The sequence below is a fragment of the Petromyzon marinus genome, chromosome 27, assembly GCF_048934315.1.
Source record: "Petromyzon marinus isolate PM22_M1 ecotype Great Lakes invasive population chromosome 27, UKy_Petmar_22M1.pri1.0, whole genome shotgun sequence".
Lineage (NCBI taxonomy): Eukaryota > Metazoa > Chordata > Hyperoartia > Petromyzontiformes > Petromyzontidae > Petromyzon > Petromyzon marinus.
In genome coordinates, this window is record NC_133693.1 from 8,297,874 (window position 1) to 8,318,093 (window position 20,220).

Consider the following 20,220-nt stretch of genomic DNA (forward strand, 5'->3'; position numbering starts at 1 on the left):
CCGGCACACACATGGCATACTCTCTCTCAAATAACATCGCGAGATACTTAATGTCCACTCTGAAGCAGACAGCGAGTACCTGTGGATAATATGCTCGCAGTATTAACCAGGGCAGCCTCCGTGCTCGTACCGTGAACCTCTGTAACGAGAGGTGAATGCACTTCCACTCGGACTTACCCCGAATCGTTAAACAGTTTGTTTTAAAGTCTCCTTCGATACGGGTCAAGTTCAATTCCGTTATTAAAAATCCAACGTGTGCTGAAATTGTCTCTTGCTAGGTGTGTAATGGTTAACCACCACAGCGACTCGAATTATTGCAAATGCAGGGTCATAATTCAATGAAACGTCGATTTATTAAATTAGATTGCGGTGAATGTAATGTCCTCTCTCTGCTGCAGGAGTACGATGAATCTAATTCAGACAACATGATGGGACGGTGGTCTGACCCCTCATACAATTTAACAGGAGGTTAAGCATCAAGGTGAATTAATCCAGGCATCAATACACCACTAATATTAGCCCATGCCACATGGCTAAGGCGACTAATGCAATCGTTGTCTCTCATCTCATCCAATAAGAATACTCATCTCGTAGGATACAGAACCCGTGTCTGAGGTCGGTACAGAACCCTTGTCTCGTACAATACAGAATTATCGTCTACAATGAGGGTAAACAATGAGTAGCTAAGGTTATATTTAGGCCGATAATGAAACAAATTGTCGTGATGAGATGGGGAAAAAAGTGAAACAATGGAATGGTGAAAACGATGCAAAAACATTCAATCTTGACTCGTAATCGCGACGAACCCTCTCCTCTTAAGCCGTGAATCTGTGCCCAGGGTACATGGAGCAAATAAAAAGCTTGGAAAGAAACCCAACAGCATTTCCACCGAGTGTTGTGGTGCACGCGCGAGTCGGGTTGGTGGATCGCACAGAGATGGAGCCCCCACCACGTTCACGACACCAGCCTTGAGGGTAGCGAATCACCTTCAGTAAACCAGCAGCACGGCGAGTAGGTTTGTAGGGTTTGGAGCATTTTTCTCAATTCCCCGTCATGTGCGCGTTTTCTCCCGGGTACTCCGGGTTTTTCACCCTTCTTTTAAATGATGAACAAAATATATACCCAATGAAACATTTCCCTAACATTCTAACGCAGGACCCTCCTAAGACAGGCTATTGAGGCTCGCTGAAACTGTCCCGGGTAAACAAAGCATTAACTATATAATTTATTAGGATTTTGCCGCACAAAGAAACAATACTATACTTGGAGCCGCCGTTACGAGCAAAGGAATGAGCACACAGGACGGGTCAGATCACTGGCCCCGATAAAGGCCACTCCTGCGTCATTGCACCAAGCTGCCCAAGGGGGGGGGGGGGGGGTAAGGCAGTGGAACGAGGCGGCCCATATAATAAAAGCCACCGCGATAATTTACATATTACCTTGCGTCACAGGCCCTATCTGGCAATATTGAATTGCGGTTACTTTGTGCTTCGCTCGCTGTGAAAGCCTCGATCGCAGTTGAAGAAGAGGGGGGTGGGAGGAATGAAGCCCCACAACACCACCACCACCACAGTGCAACCATCGGTCATTGTAGTTGGGTGCGGCGCAAAACTGTGTTGGGGAGAGTGTTGGGATTTTTTTTGGGTAATTTTTACGAGTTGGCTGTTTTGGCAGAGCAAAACACACGCATGCGCACTAGTCACACTTGCTTGACCAAGTGCGCGCGCGTGTGTGTGTGTGTGCCGTTAGCCTGAGCTTATTCTAATGAAATTAGAGCTGCTTTTAGAGAGCTCGTGTTGGACTGCAATGTGGCTTTGACTCAGGCATGGTTGATTGTTAATTTACTGTAGTTGCTAACCAAAGGTGTGTACCCCCTTGCCTAAATATCCCAGTTGCAATTTTGAAGCGTCATATTTATTTCCTCCCCGATTTTTATTCCAGTTGTGGTAATCGGCGTCCTACCGGCGTTCTCGAGGTGGGCGTAACACTACTGTAGAAGGCACTTGCAGGACTACGTGTAGTCTCCCTTCAAAAGTGCCTCATCCGCACGGGTTGGTGGTGGCTACCTCGTGTGCATTGCATCCACACTGACGTGTAAATCCTCAGCAGGAATAAGCAAGAATCCAAATATAAAACGATGAGTTTTTTTAACGCAGTCGTTGGAAACCAGGCTCGGGCCCATCTTGCTACAATTAAGAACCCGGTTTAATAGTGGGTGGCTGGAACGCAGATTTAAACGCAGAGGCTCGGCATTGCTGGCTTGGTGCTCTCACAGGCAATTGGCACCTTAATCCACCTGGTCATGTTCACATAATTTTCTTTCGGAATGTATTTGTGTACCCGGGAAAACCACAGTTTTTTAATTTAAATAATAAATTAAGGAAGGTTTTACTTTGAGATTTTTCGGCCAACTCGGTTCTTTTGGTACAGGAAAGGGGAAACCGCTTGCAGAAAATGTCACGGCGAGTGTCTCGGTCAGTGTGTCTTGGTGGGAAGCGGTAGAGTAAGTGGTTGGCACACTGCGCTACAAACCTGGCAAAACCGAGTTCGCATGGCCCAACACCAGTGAGTCACGGCTGAATTAGTCCTGAGCCTGCCTGAGGTCGACTCAACCTTAACAAAATTACTAACCGGTGTGATGTGTTTAACATCAACACTCTGGAGACAAAGGCAACCGGGCGTGGTGTTGGCCACCCATTCCCCTCGTGTGCCCGTGCCCGGCCTTCTTCAAAAGGTGTGGTATGGCGAGTGTCGCGATGAGTGTTTTTGGTGTTGGCTCGACTTACTATGACGCTTATGCCTTCCCTTTCCAGCGGACTCTTGTCGTACGTCACTTCACAGACGCGCACCACGGTCGTCACGCTGTACTGCTTCAGCTCCTGCACGGGAGCCGCATGAAACGATGCCGTTAGTTTGAGTGAATCTAAACGCTTACTCATCGCGACGATTGTCATCGATTCTTACGCCGTAACTACATGCAACGATTTGTGCGTGACCGAGCTGACGGTTTCTAATTCGCGCAAATGAACTGTTTGCGAATTGTATGGCTCATGTCACCTGTTGGGCCCATGGAGTGTGACTTTACAAATCAGGTGGAACAAATTCGAATATTCTCGAAATTATTCGTGACCCTGAACTTTTACAATTCTCTGAGTGATGCAAGGTGGAAGGGGGTTGGCTGTGGCGAAAATCCATTACGCGACTGGTAATTGACGTACATTACCCAGTTTCCCGCTCTCCTGTAATCCAGTGTTTTAGGAGGCAGGGTCGGTGGACACCACAGACTGACATGCGCTGTTGGGCTCGCCGTGGGGTTACAAGGCGGCCAGGTGATGACGCCAGAGCAAAAATGGGTTTGTTGACCCATCTGTGTGGGCCTTTGGGGTGGTATCCCCTTTTTTATCATTTTCGGTTTTCTGCAGCTACTCTGGTTGCCTCCTACTTGCAGCACGGTCTGTAAAGGGCAATGGACAAAACATCCCATGCGCAGAACTCTCTATTAAAAAATAGTATGGAGGCTCTGTGGTGCTGTCCTGGGTAAGGGCATGTGTGTGTGTGTTTTATTATGGTCTGGCATGCTCACCTCTATGAACTTGTTGAGGGTTGTATTGTTGGGGTTGTGGGTAATCAGAAACCTCATCTCCCTGTACGTGACCTCCACCGGTGCTGGCCGATTCATTCTAGCCATTGTCTTCTAATTATATGTAAAAAAATCAAATGATATTTAATAAACTCAGTGTATGGGTATCTTCGTAATGAATATATCACGTGCTTCACTCCGATTTGCAATTGCAACTTCTGAAACCTGTTCACGTTGACTTCAAGACGTAACTTTCAGTGTCCACAACATTTTCAAGTTTACATTTACGTGCTCGGCGTGGTGTCTCGATCGGTCTCGGCTTGATTTGAACTCCCCACCCTCGTCGCCTCCAAAGAGCAGCTGGTTCGCTTCGACGTAGGCGGCGATCCTGGCCGTGCTCACATAGTGCGACCCTCCCCTCCTCCTGGCGCAGCTCCGCACCTCCGAGCCGAATTCACCCGCGATCGCCGCAAAAGTAAGGAACGGCGTCCTTTTTTCCGTTTTGCGTTTCGTCCACGAAAACGCGCAGGGTTTCGGGGCCCGTCACTCCGCAACCACTCTCCGGCAGTCGCCTGGGCAAACAAAGCGGCGCTCGTGTCCGCCGGCTTTGCCCGTCCGCTCGTCGTGTCGATTCATTTAAGGCGAGCGGTTTTTTTTTTTAGCTGCTGCTGCTGCTTGCGGTCGAGGTTGTCAACGGCGACGGAGAATGACGAGCTCTTCCATTTTACTTGGGGGCCGTATTTGTTTCTCTGGGCCCCCCACTCCGACTGCGGCGGTGGCAGGCGGGTGAGCGGGACGTGGCGGGGGGGGAAGGCGTGTTTTCTGTGGGGGCTGGGGGGGGCTCAGGTGTGTTGCGCCTGGCAGAGGTCGCCGCGTCCGGTCCGTGTGGCCATGCACGCGCAGCCGTCGACGGTAGCGCAGGCGCCACTCCTCTGCTCCTGCCACGGGCCCACAAATTGCAAAGCGAGGATAAATGATTAGCGGTCGAAACGTACCGTGGTTTGGACGACGCTATGCCATATACCCAGGGGCGGAGCCACATGAGCGGCTGCGGAGGGGGGGAGGGCGGTTCAGCCCCCCCCTGAAATTTTGGGAAAGTCGGTAATCGGGATGACCGGATATCCGGCTGCTGCAAAATTCTGCAGGCTGCCACCTCGTGCTGCCCTGCAGGCTGCCACCTCGTGTGCTGCCCTGCAGGCTACCACCTTGTGTGCTGCCCTGCAGGCTACCACCTTGTGTGCTGCCCTGCAGGCTGCCACCTTGTGTACTGCCCTGCAGGCTGCCACCTCGTGTGCTGCCCTGCAGGCTGCCACCTCGTGCTGCCCTGCAGGCTGCCACCTCGTGTGCTGCCCTGCAGGCTGCCACCTTGTGTGCTGCCCTGCAAGGCTGCTTGAGCCTTTCGAACTTATCGAACTTATTAGCCACATCAGCGGCTCCGACCTATTAATAAACTCCACGTTGAAATCCAATAAAATTTGTTTTATACATTTGTGGCGCCCATTGGAAAACATAAACACTGGACATCTCAGAATATTGAAGTCAGCCCCCCCAAAGTCAAAATCCTGGCTCCGCCCCTGCATATACCGCCATGGCTCGGAATGAAACGAAACCGTGTGTGCTGGCACTTTTTGCAAGACTCGCTCCTGTCCCCTATGCTGCGACGTTTTCGCAGAGCGGGATGCGGCGGTGAACGAGGGCTTTGAGGTTGATTTTTGTTAAAATAACTTTCGTACCTTCACTCCTACGTTTCCATTTCAACCAATGGAAATAATAACCAGACTATTATTTTGATTTAAAGCTTTCGTGACTGCAGGGATTCATATTCTTGGTTCTTTCGGTAAAGTCACCACGTAGAAGGGAAACAATAAAATAATAAAAATATAAAACAATACAATTCTCACGACGTTTCGACTGCAACACAAGCAATCATCATTGTGGTTTTCACACCCGATGATGATTGCTTGTGTTGCAGTCGAAACGTCGTGAGAATTTTATTGTTTTATATTTTTATTATTTTATGGTTTCCCTTCAACGTGACTTTACCGAAAGAACCAAGAATACAGACTATAATTGTTTAATGTTGCCGTTTCGTATGGCGTTGTTGGCCTCGTTGACACCAAAGCACCGTTGTATAATTGACTAAAAAAAACTACACTTTTTTGCTTGCTAGACGCATGCAAAATGCCTTGCATTATGTTCTAAAGCCCGGCAAATCTCAAGCGAAATGGGGCTGCGAGGTGGCCAGGATATGGCAGTTCTGAACTTTCACGAGGTTCTCTGGTCTTCTTGCACATGAGGCCAACCGATCATTCATGGAACAAGCCAAACATCCCCATACAGCACCCTCATGAAATCCTTAAGACTTCAGCGAGGCTTTTTATGGGTGTTATATATATAATAAATGAAAGCTATTGGCCAGCACAAATAAAATACAAAGATTACCCCCCCCCGCCTCCGTATAGCCTTAACAGACAGTAGGGGCAAGTGGTGCTAGCGAGCGCCTAATGAAGGCCGACACGGCACACGAGGGGGTGGGTGGCCAACGCCACGCCCGACCATCTTAGTCTCCCGAGTGGCGATGTTTACTACACCTTGCACCAGTTACTCATTTGAGGCCGAGTCAACCTCGGTGAGGCCCAGTATCGGTTGAGATAATCGCCACTGGTGTTGGCCGCGAGCGGGAATCAAACTCGGGTCGCCGTGTTCGTAGCGCAGCGTAGCGCTAACCACTACGTCGGAGGCTCCCCCCACACACGCGCACACGCACGCTTGACAAGTCCTGGGTAGAGCGAATTATTTTTGGGGCAGCTGGGGTGACCCTCTCTGTAACAATAGGGCCACACAAATGACTCCTCGAGGCATCAATCACGCGGCAGTTTCGCTGTTGACAATGGATCCGTTACAGGGGGCGGTGGGAGCGCGCGCGCGCGTGCGCCCACCGCGTCTGCACGCGCCACTGGTTTCCATTAAGCCTTCGCTGAGTCACACCTTAATGATTAGACGTGGGGGCAGAGACTCGGGTGGGGGAGACGGAGGAACATGAATTGCATGTGGCTCTGAAGTTTAGCATGCGTCCCAAATTAATTCTCTCTTCGAGAGCGAGCAAATACTGTGGTGCGGTGCCTTTTACAAGTTGACATTATTATTAATATTGCTAATAAAGCTGACCTTTTTTGTTTTGTTTTCAGAACGTTCTGGGTTGAAGCGTTGTAGCCAGGACCTTAAGATTTCCCCAGACCTTTATACAAACTGCCCTTCACGGCATTGCAGGAAACCCAACACCTGAACTGTCATCTAATTGCTTAGCCGCGTGGTAATGGTCGTGCCTTGCCAAATGCATCATTTTATTTTTAGCTCTTGCGGCCACTTTTTTTCTGTTCTGTCTCGTTCCTCTCCCAGTCTCCATCGCCTCACTCGTAAACCATTCAAAGCATTTGTTCAGCAAATGTCATGCAAGGCCTTGCAACTGGGTGCAAGGTGGTGTGAGGCCACTCAAAGTGTGTGACCTCCCGTGATTACACACGGCATTCCAAGCAAAACCACAAAGCCCTCCTTTTTGATGGTGCGATATGCAGTGCACTCCGCGTTCATGATACATTGTGTCTAGAGGACCAGTGTTCGTCTAATTGTTCAAGAGGCTCCATCGGAGACCGGCCCGTATATCAATCATCTAAGGACCCAATCAGAAACTGAATTGTCAATGCTTTTGTCTCAAGACCTCCCCATTTAGACGAGAAAATGTGGTGTCCAAAGCCTTAAAACAACACCATCTTAATGGCAACAGGTACAAACACTTGAAGAACAATCCACCAGCAGTGTTGTTACTGACGCAGCTGCAGATGCATACATTTCAGAAAAAAAAATACAAAAAAACAAGAATAATCCTTTCAAAAATACGAGAAACAATGTATGCCGCTCATTGAGAGAGGAAAAAAAAAACCCAACTTTTTTTTTTAATGAAATGTAACTGTCTAAACATCCAAGTGCTCTTCCTGGAAGCACACGTCACACGAACGTTTGTGATTTACAGTTCTTCACAAACGACCATGCCTGTCGTGCGGCGTGTGAGGTGTAGAGTGTGCAATGTGTCTTGCATGGTCATGTGCGAGTGGCGCTCCGTGACGGCGGTCACGTATGTGTGTTTTCGTGGTTTTGTTTACCGCAACGCTCTTTAAAGATGCCGCGTGTGGCACGCGAAGCGCCCAAATGAATGGCAAATCCTCGTGTCATGCCGAAGCTTTAGGAAGCCGCTGGAGCGATGCGCTTTTACATCTCGCTTGGAAAAAAACTCGTTTCTCTCGAACTGCTTGTTGCGTTTAGTTTGTCATTGCCCCACATCCCCCCCCCCCCCCCCCCGATTAGCACGCTTGGCAACGTGCGGTGCGAAAGACGTTCCACGTTGCTGAATCAAACGGATTTGCTAAGCCGCTTGAGGTGGTGGTGGTGGTGGGGGGGGGGGAGTGATAATGGCTCAGAATTTAGAGCAGTGACTGAATCTCGTTTGTGTTAAGATGGATTGTGCTGGGATGGTCAGGGAGTCAAGTGACAGAGGGATGTAGACCACTCAACTGTGGGGAGAAACTGGCTTTTGCATCGGAAGAATATCTGGAGTGACAATTTCCTGCATTTAGCACAGCCACGCTCGGTGTTTTATTTTAAGACTGGCCGCGTGTCTACAAAGTAAGAATATGACTGGGGGTGAATATAAGATTTGTACAATCACTACGACATAATTATCCCAGTGAGTTTGCACCATGCGTGACAACGGAATGACAATAATTACGGTAAATGCAATGACACAATTATTTATGTAATGTGTACAAACTGCCAAAACAATGCGTACAAGTATGTATGTTAAACTTCTTTCGCACCGTACATAGCCAACCGTGCCGACCGAAATTTGTGGGGAGGCCTTCATCCAGCAGTGGATTGACACAGGACTCCGCATACATAAAGAAGGTCAACTGATTTCCCGCTCAACTGAGCATCAAGGCAGTGTTTATCTCCTGTGTAAAAGCCTTGATTCGGTGGCATACATTCCACATTCCTATGGGCAGGGGTGACTATCACCATTGACTTCCCTACAAAAGTACGATACTCGATTTTATTGACGCTGGAGGGATGACGAACCGCCTGGCCGGATAAATACTTTAACAAACATAAAGAATCCAGCATGTTGTAGCGATGATCGGCACATTTTGTCACACAATTGAAAGGTTCACAAGTCCACATCCCGGTCGGGGGTTCAGCTCGGCCCAGCATCGTCAACCCATTACACCGCATGTTGATAAATGGTTAAATTATTTAAAATAATATTGTGATAAGAACGTTGCGATTTAACACAAGGCGACTACCAAGCTAACTTCGGAAAACTAGTCGCGCAAAAATGTAAATTATTTCTGCAGCGTCAATTGCACAGCTGTAGTAAAATCCTTGCGTTCCTTGTTGCGTAAATGAACTATACATTTCCGTTAGATAACCTTTGGATAATTTTGTGGGAAGTCGACAAAAGCGTCCCCTCTATGGGCGACACTGATCCCCGCCATAGGAACGTGGAATGTTTCACCACTGTCTCTGGGTTTTTTTCCAATGGACACGAGCGCCATTCAAACAGGGAGACAGCGAGCGATTTATTTTTAGATACGCATGCATGTATTCATATATATAGTATATACGTAGCACTCCGACACGCAAGTCAAGACAGGTGAAAGTTTGGTGCGAGGGGGGGGGGAATCAAAGTTGCGGACAATTTCCACCGGTAAACAGGACACACCTTTTTTTTTAAAAAACAGAGAGCTCCCTGGGTGACGCTTGACAGCAACGGCAAGCTGGCTCGCGTTGGCAGCTTTTGTGGTGGCTCAGGTTGGAGTGGTGGCACCCCTCCGGTGTGCACGCTGTGCGATTTAAACGCCCGCGCCGAATGCTCGACCCACTCCGCACCCCCCTCTTCTTTATACGCATCTGGAGCGTGTGGGGAGGGGGGGGGGTAGGGCGAACCGGTGTGGGAGGTGGTGTGTGGTGGTGGGGAGGGGGGGGGGGGGTCTCCCTTCTCTCGTGCAGGAGCTATCTTTACCCCCTTCTCGAGTTGTGTGTGTGCACGCAGGAAACGGCTCTCCGGCCAAATGGCATGCTCGGATGCCTTTCCCGCATGGCTGTACGCCATCCCGGCCTGCTCCCAAACATTTCCGCCTTTTGTTTTGATTTGCAAGTGACGCGAACTCCTCGGTGCTATGGGGGGTGGGGGGGTAGCTTCTGCTCCCACCCTATCTCGCCCCCCGGGGCCGCAACCCCTGGCAGATTTTAATTTTCAAATGTGTGTGCGTGGAAAGGTGCGCGCGGTGTGTGGGGGGGGCCCAACAGCAAGAGCACCTGCTCTTGTGATTTTTAAAACCGTGCGTTGTATTGTTTTGTTGTAGCAAGAACCTTTTTCCGCTACAATGTATTTTGTCGAGTCTCGACCCCAAGCCTCTATCTCCATTGTGGTGTATCGGCAGCCGCATTACGTGGCCTCGCATAGAGGCACGGCATCGTGTTGTGATGTGACCATTGTGGCGTGGTGGCGCGTGTTCGCAGCGGGATTGTTTTAGGGGACAGACCTCTCCCTGTGGACACCGCAGGGGCAGTGGCTTTCAAAGCCTAGGGACACGCGGGACAATTCTTGACACTTGGACAAGCAGCCCGTAGTAGCTGTCAGTGGTGTAGCCAGGGACATCGTTGATTCGTTGAAACATTCACTGCTACTGTGGGTAGTCTTCTCAGATTTAATTTCACGATTGCTCGATTAATTTATTTTTAGTTTGGGTCGTGCAGATGATCTGGCCAGATATGCGAGGTGAAACCCCTCGACACAGGATGCAGCAAAACAAATTAATTCTACATGTTAAGATCAGTACGTGGCCTAACCCAACAATATATTTTGAATCCGATTACAGTTTTAGCTACACACACCTATGTTAACTTTCACAGATGCTGTTTTGTATTCTGGATAGTGTCCCTAATCGCACCTGTTAAGTATATACTTCGTCAAAATGCAAATTGCTGTATGTTCTTTACATGTATTTAATAGTGCATACGTGTACAAGCTTATAAAAATGTAAAGTAATCCTATCAATGTTGAATGTATGCTTTACTGCATTCTTCACACATTGCAGACGACGCTTCTGGCAATGGCATTCGTCAGAAGGTGAAATATCCGGGTTCACATCCTCACGAGACACTGTGGGCTTCATCCACCCTTTGTCCTGGGGGCGTTTCAACGCTTTTTCTCATCATCGGATAAAAAGGAGCGTCTGCCAACACGCGACTGGGGATAAAAAAAAATCGGAAAAACCAAATCGCGCCAATAAAAAGACACGGACGGCACCTGAGCAGCGCCGTCGCTTGTTGCCAGTCCAGCTTCCGAAGGTTCGGGTTTCTGGAGTGGGAGTATCAACTCTTCGCCTGCGCACGTGGAAACGTTATTCCAAAAATAATAATCCCATTCCGTCTAATATTGGGATTAGTCCCACGCCCCATAAGAGTCGTATCAAAAAGGTGATGAAAAACTGTCGCTACAAAGTTAAGTGTGCCGACCCAGTGGTCCCCACTAAGTTACTCGCTTTCACTGAATTCGATTTTTCATGAATGTTAGTTGTGTTTTTTAACGTCTAAAAATTGTGTGGTGTTGAACCACTGGCTGCCCTTAGATCTCCTTGGCAATGTAATGTCAATCTCAAGGGTCAATGCTGGTTAAATAAAGGATTCAAAACTGGTGCCGTGTTCAAATGAGCATTGAGATGGTGCTCATTTCCAGTTTACAGCCCTGAGTCAGTGGTTTCAATTCCACATTCCTATGGTGGGGGTGAGTATATCCATAGTACAGTGGTATTTAACCCCCCCCCCCCAACCACCGAGCCACTTGGACAGAGAAGAGATTATTTAGGATAACCAATTAAATAGCCACGTAATGCTGTTCGGAGGGCTTTACGATCCGCATTGGTCGGAGGGCATGAACGAGGGAGTTGTGCACGAGGCAGATGGAAAGAGCAGTCGTCTGACGTAGACTGCAGCGAGTGACCTTGATGAAACGACACTATTCTAAAACTAAACAATGTTTTATTTCATTTTACCAGGTAACACCCCACTGAGCTACACAGCTTTCTTCAGAAGCGACCTGGCCACAAATTATAGCCCAATGAAGTGGCTTATGTGGATTTTTTTTAGCAGCCAAATACAGTACTCGAAACGCACGTTTCTAAACTTGGAGGGAAAACCGGAGGACCTGGAGAAGAAAGATCCACGCAACCACGGGGAGAACATGCAAACTCCAAATATACAAGTGTCAAGTCGGAATCGAACCCCCACCACCACCTCCTAGCTTCAGTTAACATCTCACCACCAATCTCCTAGCATCTTCCCTGCCCGGGAGAGAACCATTTTTTTATTTACTTAGCTGGGTTCACATCGAGATGGAAAGGTCGTAACGCATCACCCTTGATGGCTGGGCCCCATTGTTAATTCAAACGTTGGCACGTTATTGCCAAAATACGACGAAAAGGAACATTGGCCAACACGTGGCTGACACCCGGTCCTTGATTCCCGAACCACTCGGTTCACAGCACACGTCGCTCTACAGTTGCCAGAAAACAAAATCGCTTTCCTTGGCTATGGAAACATGTGGAGGTCACTTGGAGCCAGCTCTTGTGAGTGTGGGGTTTTCTTCATGTTTCTGGATTTCATCAAATGTTTACGATATTTCACAATGCTTGCTCAGTGCGGGTTGATGGTGAAGAGTGTGTGGCCCAGGACCGGTTCGAGGAGCACTCGACAATGATGCGTGCTGGCAGAGTCGCCCTTGAAAAGACCTTTTTGGGTTTCACTTGGGAAATAAACTTCTGATTCTGTTAGCCGTGGCTGGGAATGGACCTCGGGTTGCCGGGTTCATTGCACAGTGTGCGCATCACCGTGCCTCCACTCCACCGTTGAGTTCATGTTTTGGTCTTAAATTTGCAGAAAATACAATATGCACTTTGAAGTGCATATCAGCTTTTTTTTTATTGTGTTACCACTCACTCACTTCTGTCAGGCCATATTTTTTCAATTGCGCCTCAGCTGAAACGCAAGGCGTTTTCATCCAATTGCGTGTACTGTGTATGCAAGCCATTGTACTGTGCATGCAAGCCATTGCGCGCTCACTACGCCCGTTTTAAACGGCCGTGCCTTGCGAATGCGATTTTTATTTTAACAGCGCGTCAATCGATCCGCACGGCGCTACTCAACCGGCGCTGTTGTTTCTGGGCAAAAAAATCTGTCTCGCTGGGGTCCCCCCCCCCCGTCTGCACCAGACCACCACCCCTAATTCTTCAGACGCTGGCCACTCCTGCTACTGTTGGCTGTTCAGGAATTTTGCGGAGCCTGACTGGGCGTGGAAGGTGACATTTTCGTTTCCGAACACCCGGGCGGTATCTTATCGGCTCGTGAAGTCATTTGGCAAGACGCCCCCACGTTTCGTTTGGCTCCGCCTTTTTCTTGGAAGATAAAGTAACATTGTTTCAGTCTGACCCACACTCGCGCATACAAAACAAACGTAAGGTCGTGGGGAAAAGAGGTCGTTACGGCTGATACTGCTGGTGCCACCTACATCTAAGCACCACTTCCTTCTTCTGCTCGACTTCTCAGCTGTTGCACAGTCCGGCGTCTGACCTCCCAGAGGTCAGCTCTATACAGTATCCGACCATCTGCCGTTGGGGTCACTGAGCTCTCGGTGCCATTCCAATGTCTGTCCCAGTAACCCACATTAACCTCCGTCCTTGCCCGTCTAGAGCTGCACATGAGCTGCGAAACCCACCGTGCATTTTCTTTTAACGCATACAACAACAAAAAATAATTATGCGTTGCTGTACTTGCGCTGTCTCTTTAGAATGTGTAATTGTTATACATGATCACAATGCGCGGAGAAAATTTGCAGCACGTCTCCCGAGTTCGTGTGGCGAAGGATCTCGGGTCCTGTGATCTTAGGGCTCGTGAGAGGGCGTTCATCTGTACCGCTAAACCGTAGTGTCTTGTGAGGTTTTTTTAATTCGAAAAAAAAACCGTTCTTCAAAGGATACAATAATTAAAAAAACAGATTTTTCTATAGGTTTCCTTGGGTCCAAGACCAAGTTTTTGTACGATATATTAATTGGTTCATCGGCTTGTAATCTAACGTAGCATCGTCACATTGCATGTGATAATTAATAGAATGATGCGGTTTCAGTCCCACGCCCCATGACCATAATATTAAGATTTCTCGTTTTGCCGAATGTTAACATTTTAAAGAAACGCGAGCAATGGAATAAATACGTGAAGACCTGGAGTACGCGATATTTACAGCAATTTTTTTTAACCACTAATTTTTTAACATGCAAGTGTTTTGCGGCCGCTTGGAATAATATACGTGCGGTTTTTTGGGTTGTCGAGCATTTTCTCTCGAGACATTTACCACGCACAAACTGGCTGAGGGCAACTTCAGCAGTTGATTTCAACTCGTGAAGTTGCCCGCTGTGAGTCGTGCTTCAGAGATAGAGCAAAAAAATGCTCAACACGTGACCCAATCCGGGCAACCGCAACTGCGTTAACGTTAATAGGCATTCTTATTTCGACCACGATCCATTATGCATTACATTAACATAATCACAAACAATGCTCTTAAAATACTCGGCTGATTAATTGACCACCATTCACTTTCATAGAGATCTATGTTAGCAATTCACATTCATGGAGATCGACTAAAGTCCACTGCTATTCTCCACTTTAGAGATGTATGGATTTAAGCAACCCACCTTCACTCCGTCTACATTCGTTTTATTGTCGTCATCTTAATTAACTATCAGAGCCAAAAAATAAGCCACAGCCACTCGCTTTCACGAACAATAAAACTCCATTGCATTGTCACGATTGCTATTACCCGAACCAAAACCTTTTAGGTAATCGATGGAAGTCGACAACAGTCGTGTTAGCAAATGTCTGACATCTCAACAGGTCCGTTAACAACATTGAGCTCCGTAAAAAAAAAAGTGGCTGAAGCGTTTGTTAGGAGTTCCATGCAATCTGAACAGGTCCATTAACGGAATACAGCTCGGCGTGAGCGAAACACACAGTCGTGTTTTTAGCAGGTGTCTACGGTGGATAGCGGAAGACGCCTGGTTTGATGCAGTGGATTTGGCGACCCGCGCGAGGCGTCCGTTCGCGGACGCTGGTGTCGCAGCGCGAACTCACGGCGGCGTGTGGGCAGCAAGGTTCGCGGTGTCCTCTTGCGATCGCGAGCGAATCCATTCCAGTACTGGGGGTTGGAGCGGCCGCGCGGCCGGCTACATGTGATCCCGAGACAACGCATTCCGATTTATCACTTTGAGTGACAAGCGCAAGCCGGGGTCGGGTTGGGTTGGGGGAGCCGGGGGGCGAGGTGTGGTTGCGCGTGTGCGTGTGGTGATGGCTCGTTGGCCTGGGTGGAGCGGTGGTAGGGGTGGTGGGACGCGCTGGGAGAGAATTGAGGCCACACCGGGGAGACCCCCCCCCCCCTGCTGTGTTGTGTAAAGATCAGAGCTGTGGGTGTGCGGTCGCGGTGTTTACACCCCGAGTGTGTGTACCAATTAATTAAAAGTTTCAAACGCGTCACTTGGTGAAGGTACCGAGTTTAAACAAAAAAAATCACTCGTGTGTGAAACTATATCCGTGTGTGTCCGTCCAATCTGTGTAGCTGCCTGTCGGTAATCCGTGTCTGTCGATCTCTTGTCTAACCATCTGTTGATCCGTCTCTGTTCTTGTCAGCAAGTATATGTCTTAGTCTGTTAGCTAGCTTGGCTAATTCATAAACAGTTGTTTTCTCTTTGTACTTATACAATGAGCTTTCATTCATTGCCACGAATTTAAATCGTATTTATTTTAATGCACGGTGGTAGTGGCTTTGCATGCTCCAAGTTAAATTTTCAAAATTCTGCTCTCGCTTCCCCCTAAACATGCTTTACTGATTGGCCAACGTTCCATACTCACCGGGTTGCCCCTTAATTTCATCATTGTCATCCCGGTCAACCTGCAGTAAACTCTCCCACGTATATAGGTACACGGAAGTTGAGATGCGTTTTTCCAGTTGCGTCCCTCCCAACGAAGTATTTTGATTTTATTTCGTGAACTCGCAGCGCGTTGCCTTTTTAGCGTTACGCTTATTTATCTTACGCACTCGTAATACACGCCGGCAAATTGCCCTACAACATCACGACATTTGCCGTATACGCGACCACCGCCTGTGACGGCGCAGGGAGGAGTGAACACGTGATCCTGGTGTTCACAGTGCATCGTGGAGAGGCTGCTGCTGCTGCTGCCGCTATTTTTAGATCCTAAGCTGTTTTGGAACGACCGTGCCGCTGCAGAACACGTGTTCGACGGGCTGACGAAAGAGTATTTCTTTGCGGAGCACCTCCCATTCGCACGGGTTGGCTACGTACGGCGTGAAAGAAATCCTCCATTCATAGTTTGCGCTCGCCGTAATGGGGGGTGACGCTCTTCGCTTGGGGAGCTACAGCTCATCCCGAGTGTTGCTTTCGAGCGGCCGCATTCTTTTATTTTTGAAACCGCTGCCAAGAGCAGATATGTGCCCCAATGGCCCAAAACGTCGTGCGGCCAGAAGAGCACAAGGAGCTACATTCACAGGGATGTAAGTGAGATCATTCAAAATCGTCGAGGGAGTCAATAATTTCGGCCTTATTGACAGTGCAATGAATCCCACACGGCACTGTATTCAAAATATAAATAGATCGTCATCAAGAGCCGAGTTCTATCGACAGCTGGCCTTCCCACGTGGTTGCCATTTCTCACGGTCTTGCGATTCAATAATGCATCTTGCTGCTGCACATGACCTAAATCTCAAGGCTTCTCTTCTCCATGGTAGACTTTCCTCGAAGGCTCTCTTGGTTGTCATTCCACACCACCAGTCTTGTCCAACAACTATCATCCCCAGCTAATTCCACACCACCAGTCTTGTCCAACAACTATCATCCCCGGCTAATTCCACACCACCAGTCTTGTCCAACAACTATCATCCCCGGCTAAGGACATCGCCTGCCCCTGCACACTTTTCTTAACAGGAAATGTGTCTCCTAACTTGTTCAAACACCAGAGATACCCATTGCAAGGCATCAAGTCTGCATTAGCCACAGTTACTTGTGATAAAACATGCAAACAAACATACTGCGATGAATATATATCCATTGTCTTTGGAACTGATTGGCCGACACCAGACACAGCCTTTTCTGTATGACCTTGAACATCTTAACATTTTTGGTACTGGAAAAAGGTCCCATTTATACATCCTCTAACTTATGTTTGTTCAATGGTCCATGGTGGTGTTGCGCGTGCTCTCTCTCTCTAATTTTCAACATACATCTTTCCAATTTCTTCATTATGCACTTTTGAGGGTTTTCATCTCTTTGCGAGGTGTCCATGTTCCTGATGCGCATGTGTCCAGGCACTTTGCACGGATTAATGTTTCTTATTTCGGCACGTTAGTTTGCCTTTTGCCCGTCCAAGGACGGGTGTATTGCAGTAAATCTGAAACTTTCAGGCGAAAATCAGACCGCGACGTGATATTAATTGCATGAATGCGCGTGCAATTTGTAAGGGCGCGGTGACACAGACCTATTTCATTTTAAGGTTATAATCCCTTGTTCATCATCACGTCCTTTTTACTTTGTCTCCATAGCGTTACGGAGATCGCGTGACGTGAGGGTTCTGCCTTTGTAGTGAGGGTTGCGAGTTGACGCCGAGGAGGGGGGAGGAGGCGCCTCGCCCCCCATGTGGGGTGACGTCAGCCGCTGATTATTATGAATGGGGGGGAGGGTGTCCATTTGGAGGACGTCACATTATAATGATTATTAATGAGGGGGCTGGTCGATGTGGAGCGTTAAGGTAATTCCTGGGTGATTATAGACGGTATTATCTTTCCCAAAACTACTCCACCATGTTCTTGGTTCTTTCGGTAAAGTCACCACGTAGAAGGGAAACAATAAAATAATAAAAATATAAAACAATAAAATTCTTACGACGTTTCGACTGCAACACAGGTGTGAAAACCACAGCAAGAAAATTTGAAAAAAACCCGCCACTTTTTTAAAAATTTCTTGCTGTGGTTTTCACACCTGATGATGATTGCTTGTGTTGCAGTCGAAACGTCGTGATAATTGTATTGTTTTATATTTTTTATTATTTTATTGTTTCCCTTCTACGTGACTTTACCGAAAGAACCAAGAATATGAATCCCTGCAGTCACGAAAGCTTTAAATCAAAAAGACTCCAACATGCTTTTGATTTGCCTCCTTATTTCCAAATTTTTGTTTAAAATCCTCGTTCGCCTTGAGTAATTTCCAGACGTATACAAGACCCTGCCCGTGTCCTCTAGTTGTGTTCGTCCAACAATTATCCCACTGCTGTCCAGCACAACTTGTTGTCCGAGGGTTGCAATGAGTTTGTTCAACAATTTACTATGATTATTTAAACGCATGAGTGTTGGAAATCGGCATCCTTTCTTTCATCAGGTGAGATGCAATTGATATTCACCAACTCTCTCTCCTGTGGAAATATGGAATGAATAGTTCCATGTCGATCGACAAAAAAAAATAGAATTGGCCATGCCATTTGGGGAACGCAATGCCAGCCTCGATGATGCATGACAAGTATTTTGTTTCGCATCAACTTTTACAAACCGATGTCATCATTCTGGTAACCTGCTGCGATAATTTCCGAGCGGTTGTGGAAATTACACCTGTTTGGCTCCGCCCAAGTTGTGGCAGTCTGGCTGAGCGCGATGCGGCCATGCACGCGGGGCTCCCAAAACCATTAATCCCACGTTATCTTAAACCAGCTGGGACAAGTGTCCATATTTACAATGTGGGAAACGTGGGTGGGGTGGGGTGGAATAGTAATACGACGTGCTTGCAACTATTTCCGAGCCATACCGGGCGCGATGAAACGGGATACGATCCGCCCGCAAGACAAATGACCTCCTTGTGCCACCCAGCCTCGACTGCCCGTCGTCCCATAGGTACATATCGCCTTTCTCCACCAGAGGAGCTTGGGCTGCGTGAGCCGCCCCTGTTGTCGAGGAGTCAAGCGGGCCTCTCGTAAACACCGCGCGCGCGCCCGCCCACGCGACCGCTCCCTCCACCTGAGACCAAGGCTCGTACCGATCCCGTGACCTTGTGGGAGGACGGTTAACGTCCCCCCCCCCCCCCCGTCGAAGGATCGCGCTCCTTCATTGGTAGTCACCGCCTCTTGCCTAACTTGCCTGCAACAATTCCTCAGTGACTGGGGTAGGCGCGGTAAAAGTGGGGGGGGGGGGGGGAAACAGAGTCAAATGAGTGCCGGGGGTGTCGTGTAACTCCGCTGAAGGTCACGGAGCCAGTGGTTGAAATTACACTTTACCGTGGCAGGGATTGGGCTTGTCACTCATGGAATGACCACTGGGCTTCCCTCAGTGGTCCTGTTCTTCTCAAGTCATGTGTGGCTGGTGAAGGTGGAAGGGGTGCTCATAACAGCCATTGGCGTGAGTAGTAACATGTACCATTTTATTACAGTTAAAATCCTCGCACACTATTTTATGTGTAGGGGTGTAATACGTGGTTCCTGTTATCTGTAATTTATATCTGCATTTCACTCATTTTTTTGCAAGTGGCAAAGCAAGAAAAAACGCATGTAATGACAGGGTGAATTTACCACTTCAAAATCTCTCATTGACGCGAAAGCGCAGGAAGAAGGCTGTGATTTCGGGACATCACTTCCAGGTGATTTGTGCTCCGTCTTATTATAGGAATAAACTTTCCGATGCTTCTTGGTTAACATGTCTTATCCACACCAGGCTCGGTTTAATAAGGCCCACTTGGTGTATGCAGATAACAGAAAGGATGAATAATCGGTTTAAAGATAAGAGGATGGTCTTCATAGTTTAATGCATTTATGAATGTCACTCGGCAGCATTAACACAATTCAATAACTATTGCATGAGCCGCAAGTGGTGATTCAGCGGTTCGCACACTGGGCAATGAACCGAACAATCTCTGTTTCATTTCCTGCTAGGGCTAACATCGGTGGTGAGTGATTTATCTGAACTGGTCCAGAACCTCCCTCTGAACGAACCCACACAATCCAGCATGTTGAAGTATGGTGAAACAACCCCCCATGGCTGACTGACGGGGCATGTTGGGTGGCAGGGGGAGGCCCATTTACAGCAATGGATTGAGAATGGGCTGTCATTATTTTTGACGCATTGGAATGCCTGGTGGGACGAATGAAGGCTGCTTGTTTGTAGCGTGCTGGGCAGCTTTGAGAAAATTCGCAGCACCAAGCTTGTGTGTTTTTGCGCTATGAACCCGGTGACCCGATCTAAATTCCCGCTCACGGCCAACACCAGGTGAGGAGTATTTGAACCGATCCTGGGCCTACCTTAGGTCGGCTCGGCCTCATGAGTACCTGGTGCAGTGTGTAAACATTGCCACTGGGGAGACAAAGGCGGTCGGGTGTGGTGCTGGCCAATCACCCCATCGTGTGTTCTGAGAGCCTTCATAGGTTCTCGCAAACAGCTCTTGCCTAAACAGTCTGCTCGGGCTATACGGGGGATCTTTACCTGTACCTTT

The 20,220-nt window shown here is 48.2% G+C and overlaps 2 protein-coding genes across 8 annotated transcripts in view; one reads left to right on the plus strand and one right to left on the minus strand.

Annotated features, from left to right (window-relative positions):
• Positions 1–20,220, plus strand: part of EYS (eyes shut homolog) — a 539,265-nt gene that overhangs the window by 29,793 nt on the left and 489,252 nt on the right. The gene's annotated exons all lie outside the window — the stretch shown is intronic.
• Positions 1–20,220, minus strand: part of LOC116946554 (protein tyrosine phosphatase type IVA 1-like) — a 68,481-nt gene that overhangs the window by 17,176 nt on the left and 31,085 nt on the right. The window contains exons 1-3 of one of the 3 annotated variants that reach the window (XM_032961558.2): positions 14,816–14,983; positions 3,584–4,518; positions 2,787–2,879 (exon numbers count right to left, since the gene is read on the minus strand). In XM_032961558.2, coding sequence (XP_032817449.1) covers positions 2,787–2,879; positions 3,584–3,688 — 198 coding nt within the window. In that variant the 5' untranslated portion in view covers positions 3,689–4,518; positions 14,816–14,983. Of the gene's footprint in view, positions 1–2,786; positions 2,880–3,583; positions 4,519–9,353; positions 9,521–14,815; positions 14,984–20,220 lie in introns of those variants that run through there. The other 2 variants (XM_032961559.2, XM_076070109.1) reach the window with 2 other exon arrangements.